Source organism: Glycine max, chromosome 9, assembly GCF_000004515.6.
Source record: "Glycine max cultivar Williams 82 chromosome 9, Glycine_max_v4.0, whole genome shotgun sequence".
NCBI lineage: Eukaryota > Viridiplantae > Streptophyta > Magnoliopsida > Fabales > Fabaceae > Glycine > Glycine max.
This window is the reverse complement of record NC_038245.2, coordinates 5789925-5800801: the sequence shown is the minus strand read 5'-3', so window position 1 is coordinate 5800801 and position 10877 is coordinate 5789925. Positions and strand designations below refer to the sequence as shown.

Sequence of the window (10877 nt, the reverse complement as noted above, 5' to 3'; positions counted from 1 at the left end):
GCATTTAGTTTTCATCATGATTTTGAGTATGGAAACACAATGAGGTTTTATTCATCTTTATGTAATAATTTCTCTCTACATGGATAAAAAGCATATGATTAGGATTGATGATGGTCTGTTGGAATCAAATTAGATTGATTGATTGAATCCCAACATATCACACATATGATCTTTACTAACATTTTTTGGTGTAACATTTAATAAAAATATTTGTTGGTCTTGTTTGAATAAAGAGGTGCTAAGCTACTCATTTCAGACCAATTCCCTGAGACTTGCAGGCGCAATTTCCACCCTAAGTGTTGATTCAAACGTTGGTTCTCTCAATGGTAGAGAGCCATTGCAAACTGATGTAGAAATTGGAGAAAATGGACAACTTCACGTGTTGGTGAGGACCATGCAGTCACGTTCCATGTCCATGGCTTCACCTAGAGCATCAAATCTTACTAGGGTTGAGATCTATTCGGTCCCTTCATCTAGAGATTCAGGGTCAAGTTTCAGAGGCACAAATTTGCAGCCACCAACTAGTACTACTCTCCAAGGTGGTGGCGGTTTTGAAGAATAGATGATGTTGAATAACAACAAGCATGAGAAAAGTTTTTCAAGGAGCAAGAGTGTTAGTGATGATTTGGTAATTTTTCCGTCTCTAAAACCAAGTAATAATGATAAGGGGTTACACATGTTTGTTTGGAGCTCAACTTCATCACCAACTTCTGATGTTAATATGAAACATAGAGTGAACACAGTTGGTTCTGCTGACTTTGAGATCATTGGATCTTCCAAGTTTGTTGATTTTTCACATGAAACTGTTGCCTCAAAAGGTAATTTAATCTCACAATCACATATGATGCATGCAGTCTAACTATATATGTATTTGTCTTTTGCTCGTGAATCTTGGTTAAAGCATATATAGTCGTATACTTTTGGAACAGGGTTTATTATTTTTTTGGTCTTTAAATTATTATTTTTTAGTCTTTGAATTTTTTTATCTATTAATAGTCTTTTAACTTTTTTCTTCATTCTTATTTTTAGAGTCTTAACTTCTTCTCCCCCCCCCCCCCTAATTTTAGTCCCTTAAAAGAATAAAGTAAGGATAAAAAAAATTAAAATACTAAAAGCAGAAATAAAAAGTCCAAGGTGTGTGCCCATCATTTTTCAATACTCATACATTATACCAGGCATAATACTACTAAGTTGCACTGATTTATTTCAATAGATAACTTTAAAAAAAATCTATTTTTGAAAATAATAAACAAAGAAGACTTGAAATTGTGTAGGAGTATTTTTTTATTTCTAAAAACTCTTTTATTAATAAATTTTCAAAGTATTGTATTTTTGAAAATAATAAACAAAGAAGACTTATAATTAAAACTTTAAATTGATTTAAAGTATTGTATTTTGTATATGCAGCTGTGCATGAGCGTGAAATTGAGGAAGGAGACAAACTTCCTGTAAAGGAGGTTAGCATTGAAGAAGGCAATGCAAATAAAAAGCAAAAAATGCAACGTGCTAGTGTGATGATAAAGCTTATTCTCACCATGGTTTGCATAAGAAATCTCAATACTTGGGCGAGTGTTTTGGGCCTCGTTTGGTCTCTCATATTTTTTAGGTATTTTTCCTTTCTCTTTGCCCCATACATGGAAAAGCACACCCCAAAAGTTTTAAAAAAAACATATTGGTTGGATTTTCTATTACCATTCACAATCGTTGTTGCTTGTGAGCAGGTGGAACATCAAAATGCCATCTATTGTAAAATATTCCATTAAAATAATGTCTGATACAGGGCTGGAAATGACCATGTTCAATCTAGGTACTAGCCTTCCACCATCCATAAATACAACATGGAGATGATCATTTATTGTTTTTTAAAAACACATATTGAACTTGTTTTTCTTAAGTATTTCATGTCGATTAGTGATAGATTATATAAGTGAGAAATAATTTTCAATTTATAATACATTTTTGTAATGTTAAATTAGACTTATAACTCACTTTCTAAGAGTTTTAAGCTTCGAAGAATAATAATAATAATAATAATAATAATAATAATAAATACAATGTTTTCATATATAAACACAGTTCTTGAAGTTGTATATGTATACACCATGTTTGTTTCTTAATTATAATTTTTACTATAATGTGGTGTATTCCAACATCTATATTAATTATATTGCATGTCTTTGTCACGGTATATACTTAATAGTGTTTTACTTAATTAAACAGGTTTATTTATGGCATTATAACCCAAGATCATTACTTGTGGAAAAAACACGAGCTGGAATTTCCATGGTAATTAAGTTCTTGGTGGGTCCAGCAGTAATTCTTGCAACCTCCAAAGCCATGGGTATCCATGGAGTTCTTTTACATGTCACAATTATTCAGGTGAAACAAATTATCCCCTTGTAAATTTCTCAAAGTAATCAAATTTCATAACCATTATATATATATATACTATCCATGGTAAAATTTTGGCAAAGAATGGGTTAATTTTTTTAAAAAAAATACATGTAATGGTTAAGTCATGTTTTAACTTCTTTATGTGAAATCTTGTTTTAAAACATGATTCTAGAACGTTAAACAACAAAGTCATTTTTCAAAACACGACTTTTAAGTATTTTAATTTTTTCATAAAAATAGTGTTCTTAGAAACGACTTTAATATTTTTCTTTTGTTTTTTTAAACTTCGGACCCAATATCACTTTTAAAAAAACAAAAAAAAATAATAAAGTCATTTATAGGAACACGACTTTTATAAAAAAAAATATATAAAATACTTGAAATTGTGATCTAAAAAATGACTTTATTGTTTAAAAAAAAACTACGATGTTCTAAAATCGTAAAATACGATTTACTCATATCTTATAATATTTTCAAAATTTATCCATTCCTATAATTTTTTTTAAAAATTAACCCATTCCTGTTATTTTGCCTAAAGTTTTTGTAGGCTGTTTTTTCCTGAGGTATTGTTCCCTTTGAATTTGCCAAAGAATATAATGTCCATGCTGACATACTCAACAACAGCGTAAGTGTGTAACTTTTATAAATTTATATATATTGAAAAACACTATATATAATAACCAATGCATTTTGTGGCGTGTGGATTAAAAGCATCTACATAAATTCTGAAAGAAATTCGCAAATTTTGCAGGGTTATCTTTGAAATGGTGTTGCATTGCCCATAACAGTAATCTACTGTATGCTTCTTGGACTGTAATAACCTGTCTTATTGGTTAGACTCACGAACCTAAATAAAATATTAGCGTAGTGCTGAAGAAATTCGTTGTGGAGATTATATTTTATTTTTTGTGCTTGGTGCAAAACTGTAATAGCATTCTAGCTTGTTAGGGTGAGTCATAACTCACAAGGCAGCAAACTAGGAAAACACGTTTCTAGCATATAAAAATCAACCTAGATCTCACCAATCAAACTGATTACTTAAGGCTATGTTTGTTTTACCATTTCATTCCAGGGACAATATTTATTTTACCATTTCATTCCATGGACACGTGGTGCAAAGTATCATTTTGTAAGAAACAACAAATTGTTACTTCTCCTTGAAGGTTCATTTTGCAGATATTGAACGAAAAAACAAACAATAAATAGTTCACCAATCAAGGTTATACAGTCCTGGTTTTTTTTTTTATCATTGATAGAAATACTCTCTTCGTCCCTAATTATAAGACCCTTTGTAACAATTTTAATTTCAATAGTTTTGGGTCAATTAGAGGGGGATTCTAATATATCTTTTTACATTCCTATGATATATATGTGGTGAACGTCACTCTAAAATCTATTTATTAGCCCTCTGAGACTACTAAATTTAACAAACCTAGGTTGGAGAGAATGAATTGTATAGGATTTTAAAATATGGTCGTCATAAAAGCTCAATGACTAATTACAGCAAATTGTGAAAGCCATTAAAGCCCTATAGCAATTTCTGTTCTCTGTTACAACAAAATGCAGCCGTAGCTCCTACCATAAAAGCCGAAGAAAAAACCAGTTCTAGCATGGAATCCACCAAATCATTCATATACACTTGGTGTTCCAAGTTTGAAGTTTCTAAGAGCAGTAGCTGCCATGTGAAATATAGACCCATACACCCTAAGCTAGAACATCTCTTGATAATGTATTATAGCTGCCAAGAGGATATAGACTCATATACCCTAGAAAATCTCTTGATCATGTATTATAGCTGCCAAGTGGAATATAGACTCATATACCCTAGAAAATCTCTTCTTGATCATATTATAGCTGACTCATCACCATGAGCACCCAAGATGGTTAGATCAGAATCTTGGAAACAAGAGAAAGAACAAAAAATGTTTGGTTAATGTGTCATAACACTGCATGGAATGCAGAGTTAGGCATTTAGTTAGACAGATTCGGCCCCATAATGTCCATCATGGGTGCTGCCATTTTCTTTGCCAAGTTTAGATTTTGGCAAAACGGAAGCCTGTCGAGGAGATGGCTTGTTTGATTGTTGCCTCATATTAAGGTAAGTGTAGACAGACATACCGGCAATAGCTGTGAATGCGCCACAGATACTGATTTTGCCAGGATTGGATCCGAAGAGATAATAGTTTCCAAGAAGGAGGACGCATGTCTTAAACTGCCCAAGGACGACATGGGAGATTGCTGAGGTAGCTCTGCAAATTGCAGGGTATGAGTGAAAAAATATATATGAAAAAACCTACCTTCAATAGGTAAGTAAACGACAACGTATTCAGCCAAACAAAAAGCATGACGCAATAATGTTAAATAGAAATAGCATCCAAAACATAACATTTAAATACACATGATGAATGACTTGAATAAATTTTCTATTCCAAAATTCTCAGTAAACAATCTATCATAATATTGTCACACTTTATAAAAATGAAAAAAGTTTACAAGGTTGACTCTCAATTCAGGTGTTGTAAACTTGGCCGTAGAGTAATGTTAGTAACTAAATGTCAGCACATAATCATGCATGGCATTTAGTATAAACTTCAGTCGAAAGTAAATAGGCCATCACTCTTCTAGTAATTATCAGGTTGCAAGAGTACTTCCGACATTTGGAAAACATTAGTAGTCTGCGGTACTACCAAAATATACAAATTGAAAAATATTTTTGCTCATTGGGATCTCAGGTAGATGGTTCAATCAATTTAAAACAATATTGAACATTGGGATGTTGTCGAGCTAAACTTGAATGAAAAGAAAAAACAGCAGTTGAAAAATAAAAGAGAAATTATGTTGGAGTCAAGAATATGTAGAACCATAAGCCAAATACTGATGGCCCAAACCAAACAAAAAAAATTTCAGTTTAACTATTTAATCAAACTATAAAAGTAAGCTGTAATGTAACACACCATAACAGACAACAGTGATTTAGACCCTTAACTTCCAAGTGAAGGTGAAATGTTACTACTTTCACAAGACCTCAAGAAATGACAAAGATCAGAGAAGAAACAAAGGTTGAATCAAACATATATCATGGTTTCTTGGTTCAACTTATTGGACTCAACTGATACAGCTAATTAATTGGAACCCACCCCACCCTGACCCATAAAAGGGAGGCCGGAGGCGGGAGGAGGGAGAAGCAATGTGTTCTACAATACACACAGCCAATCAAATGATCATAACCAAGTGGGATCCCTATAAAATTCAATAGAATAGGTTCTATGTACTCTATTACAACAAATTGAAATTCTTCTCCCAAACAAAATTATTCAACAAGAAGAAATCTCACTTACCCTAGTGCTAAAGCACCAGACCACTGAAGCAAGAATCCAAGAATAGCTGAAGCAAAAATCACCATACTATTGCTGAAGTTCCAATCGAAGGAGAGAACACCTGGAGGGTCTAGGCAGGGTAACATAGCAGCCAGGAAAATCAAAGTAATAGGTGTAGTTTTCCACATTAGCCTGTCAATCAATCCACAAATTAGACAAGATAGAAAGAAATTCTCTGGTGCACATCAGAACCAAAGATTGAGAAGGGAGATGAGGTGGAAAGTTATAAAGGATGTAATAAATTACTCACGACAAAGCAGTCCAGTTCTCTTGCTGCTGCAGTCTAGACCACAAGATTTTGTTTACAGCACTGGGAACAATCCATGCCAATGCTACACAAGCACCAAATACATGGAACTGAAGATCAGTCACGGTTGCCACAGCAACACCAATAGATACCATTGTTAATGCTAATGCCTGTAAAGTTTCAAATTTTATGGTAAGAATCGAAACCTTCACAAAAATTAAGCGACAAGTCAATTAACCCCCCCCCCCCCCCCCCCCCCCCCTGCCCTATATAAACAATATGTCACAAAACTTCACAAGTCAATTGCCCCAGAATATAGAGTGCACATATCATTTGTAGCCAGAAAGTATAGGCTAACTAAATCAAGCAAAGCATTTCAATAGGATGAAGCTAGGGGTTCCTAAAGCAATACAACACAGCCTAATAAATCACAAACACTATAATATGGTCCAGTGGCTAGATCCCTTTAGTCAACCACAATTTTGAACTGCATTCATAGGACCTCAGAAGCACATATAATATCAGGTCACGTGTGAAATCATATTAAAATCTACTCTCAGAGATTTAGTTATCTTCCACAAATATGCAGGTTGAATATAGATGTGAGGATAAAGGAGGGCATTCACTAGACAGACTTGCTTTGTAAATAGGTTGCGCACTTTGCCTCATATCGAAGGATCGCATCATCAACTTGATCCATGTTTAATTAAAGAAGTTCATCGTACAAAATGTGTCCATATTTCATCTGTTTTGATCATATAAAAGTTTGTATTCCTACTAGGCCCGTAAATTCCTACTTATTATTATCAGAAACAGAGATACATGCAAAACCAAAGTGAGTGCACATACCTTTGCGAAAGAAACTTTCTTCCTATACAATACAAATTCTGCCAAAACTATTGATGGTGTCACTGCAATCTTTGCCATCTGATAGAAACCAATGCTGAAGATATAGAAATCAAATTAAAAGTATAAAATAAATACTTCAAATAAAAATGTGAATAGTTGGGCTACCTATTATACTTCAAGCTGACATTAGCAAAGCCAGTGGATAGAGACATAACAAATCCAAGAGTAAATAAAGTAGACAATCGAGTTGATTTTGAGGAAGGAGCAGCCGGAAGAAAAGAAAATGCTTTTAGTATTGCCATTAAGAACCAGCTCACTACATAGTGAATTAGTGTAAGAAGTATAGGGAATTTGAACTGAACAGTTTGAAGCACCTGAAACAAAACAAGAAAAACCCAAGAAAGTCAGCAAATAAAAACCATAATACGTTGAAATTTCAACAGAAAACACAGCTTAACCCGTTAGGAGGTAAAAAGAAAGTAAACAAACCATTTTGTTCATGAAAATAATACCAACTGCAACCAGAAAATTGAAGGAAAGTGCAATAGCTGGACCACATATGTGCTGCTGTTGATGCTTTGCACCTTCAGAGGAACGGAATTGATTAAAGAGAGAAGCTCTGAAGTCTTCCAAAGCTCTTCCTGCAGTTACCAGGAAGAATAAGTAATTAGAAGATGATTTGAATTTGAGCTGACTGTTGAGTGTAAAAGCGAAAGAAAAGCCAATATTAACCATTAAATCTTCCATGGATTATCAGGATCAGTTTCAAGTAAAACCAATCTGGGCAATTTGCATATGGTTGTATAATCAAGATTGACTCTTCTTACTTTTCATACTCTCACTTGGTAGCCCCCCTACTACAAGGCTTTGATGGAATTATAACGAGGAACATAGACTAGATTCTACTAAAAAATTAAATTGTTTAGGTACTACGGCAGCTACCAAAACACACTCTCTTATAAAAAGCCAAAGATATAAAGGAAAATACATGATACTAGAGCTTAAAATCTATATGATCTCTTCATAAGAAAGATACTGAAGTGAGAACATGCTCTCAGAGGAACCAACCTAGATCATACACCATAAATGGATGCTCAAGATTATTTCCTCTCACGAAAGCACGCTCTCACCTGAAAGGCTTCATATATGGGGGCATTAGGCGCATCACTCCAAAGCTAAATTGTTTTGAGGTAATTTGGCAGTGACAGAAACTGACTCTTGTTATAAGCAGAGAAAGATTAAAAGAAAGAACATAAGCCTAAAACTTGAAAATCCAAAAATAAGTCCCCAATCTCATTCCATATGCCTCTCCACCAAAAGAGAAATTTCAACTGAATAAGTCAAATGTTTTAAAAAAAAAAACACTCAAAAAACAGTCCGTGACCGTTTGGGCTGCAACATCAAAGCTTTTCAACTGTCCGCGATATCAACATAAAACCTTGATAGCATCAAAAGCCACAAAAGGATAATGTTCCTACTAAAACTATTAACCATCAAAGCATAAGGAAGACAAATTAAAATCCTCATCAATCCACACAGAAGACAACAACAATGCAGCAATTAGTAAAAAGAATCAACAATGGGGAATATTCCAGATTCCAGAAGTCTCATTGTGCACAACAAAACAACCTTCACTGATCATTACCAAAGGCCACTAACTCAGCTAAGCCCACATGACAAAATGTCCCAAAAATGCAACCAAACACAAATGGGTAAGAATGTGAAAGCTTGAAAGACTCATAAACACAAGATTTGGTGATAAAAATGGAACCTATTTCTCCAGCATCGCTGTCTTTGCGCTTGAGGGTCTTTCTGACGCCTTTCTTGATGAAGAAGCTGAACATGTTTTATGATTGTGGAGATCAAACAAACCCTAGAGTAGAAGATGAAGGAAGCAGAGAATGAATAAATGAATGAGTGAGAGCACAGTGTGTGTGGAGTAAGGGAGTGTGTGCAAAGCTAAACTGCTGCTTGTGTCGTGTTTGGTTGAATTCAAAATGCAAAGGCGAAGACAATGACAGGGAAAAAAAGGTACAAGACAAAAAAAAGGTGGAGAAAAGACCAATGACACGTGGCTTTACAGCCGGTGATGGCGGAAAATAGCAGCTGTCTGGACTCGTGCTACTGTTCACCATTGTTCAATGCCATTTGATTCAGCAAAAAAAAATATTGCTTAATTAAAATAGTTTATCAATTTTGAAAACAATATTCAAAGTTTTGTTTAGGATAAATGGTTATTTTTGTTTTTGTTAATGTTTTTTTTCGATGTGACAAGTGAAGGATGATGTTAGGGTATGAATCCTAAAGCTGACTTCGAGGGCAGCAAACCTCCAGCAAGAAGAAGAAGAAGAAGACACAGAGGTAAGAAAAGGGAAATATCATTTTCTCATATCCCGCTTCATTGTTTACATAGCTATATATAGAGGAATTTCTCTTAACAGAATTGTAAATCTTATCCAAAAGGAATCTAATAACGATTTCTGTTTTCATATGATTGCCTATGAGGAAGCAACCACTACAAGTAGGATTTGGGGCTGATTCTTGCAATTCCATCTTCCAATTATGCCCTTTACACGTAGTCAGCCAGGTAAACAAGCTTTACCACTCTTCTCTTGGTCCCTTCTCCTTTCTGCACCATTGATGCTGGTGCTTCCTGTGTTTCTGGCATTCTCTCATGCTTCCCTATCACTCCCTGCCCCATCAAAAACACCTTGTCCTCAAGGTGTTGGGCATTCAAACTGCAGCTTTCAAAAATAATACCGGGGTCCCAAGGCTTATTCCGACGAACCTGCAATTCCACAAAGTACCCGTAAGGAAGGAATATCATGCGGAAAAGAGTTGGAGCGGTTCGACAAGGTAAGCGTAGAGAGATCGATAGTGGAAGCTGGAAGAAGGTGTGGGGATTTCTCCCATCAACAAGGAGGACCACTCGAATGCTGGAGAGAAGGCCAGCAAGGCACAAAATTCCTGGCGTGAAATCTCCCGATAAGGATTTCAGACCAATTTGGGCCGGGTCCGGTTTGGGTGTGGGGTGGGCGACCGAGTCGTGTGTGGATTTTGGTCTTGGGTCAGGTGTGGGTTTAGGGTCTGGGTCAGGAATGGGTTTTGGGTCAGGTCCTGTGGATACGGGTGTGGGTAGCTTCGGGTCGGGGTGCTTTATATTAGGACCCAATGGGTCTGTGGGTTCCTCATTCACTACGATGAAGGGAAGAACCCTAGAGACCTCGCGACGGCCGCCATGGAGCTTCTCCTCGCCTGTGAGGCACAGCCCGTGCTCATGGCGCGAGGCTAACTCCTCCGGGGTGAGGCAACTAATGGTCGGGGCCTGTGGGGGTCGTGGCGGGGATGGCAGCAAAGGGGGCAAGGTTGCGATGTGAGGAGGAACCAAAGGGGCGGACGGTGGAGCTACCAGCGGTGGGGTTCGCGGCCGCGGAGACGTTTGCTGCTCCTGGAGCTTCGCGAGGCCGGCGGCCTGGTCCACAGTCGTAGGCTGATGGGCCTGAACTGCACGGCGGATCTCCGGTTGCAAACTTGAGATGAAGCAAGGCAACAGGAAGGTGCCCGGCAAGCCGATAATTCTACTGGCTAAGGCTTCAAACTCCAGCAGGTATGTGAGCACTGACCCCGTCTGAGTGAGTTTGAACAGGGCACCGGCAGGGTCCTCAAATGGAGATGGTGCGAACCAGGGTGTTGCAGGAGCAAAAGTGGCTTGATGAGGAACCGGTGGGGATTTGGATGTGGGGGGGAAAGGCACAGGAGCATGGCGGGTGAAAAATGGGTTCAGGTGGCGGTTCATGGAGTGCATGGCGTCGTCCAGACGAGCAAGGGCCTCGTCGAGGTTGCGGGAGGCCATGAGGAACAATGATGAAAGCACCAATTGTTAGGGTATGAACCCTAAAGCTGGCTTCGAGGGCAGCAAACCTCCAGCAAGAAGAAGAAGAAGAAGACACAGAGGTAAGAAAAGGGAAATATCATTTTCTTATATCCCGCTTCATTGTTTACATAGCTAT

General features: G+C 36.8%; 1 protein-coding gene and 1 pseudogene across 1 annotated transcript; one reads left to right on the top strand and one right to left on the bottom strand.

The window, feature by feature from the left end:
• Positions 1–213: 213 nt before the first annotated feature.
• Positions 214–3211, top strand: LOC100788408 (auxin efflux carrier component 2-like; annotated as a pseudogene).
• Positions 3212–3905: 694 nt separating this feature from the next.
• Positions 3906–8934, bottom strand: LOC100775749 (nucleotide-sugar uncharacterized transporter 1). Its single transcript, XM_041005399.1, has 7 exons — positions 8639–8934; positions 7357–7508; positions 7033–7241; positions 6868–6961; positions 6022–6188; positions 5733–5903; positions 3906–4643 (listed from the first exon to the last, which is right to left on the bottom strand). The coding sequence occupies exons 1-7, from the start codon at positions 8709–8711 to the stop codon at positions 4370–4372; spliced, it is 1140 nt and encodes a 379-aa protein (XP_040861333.1). The 5' UTR covers positions 8712–8934; the 3' UTR covers positions 3906–4369.
• Between the last annotated feature and the right edge of the window lie 1943 nt (positions 8935–10877).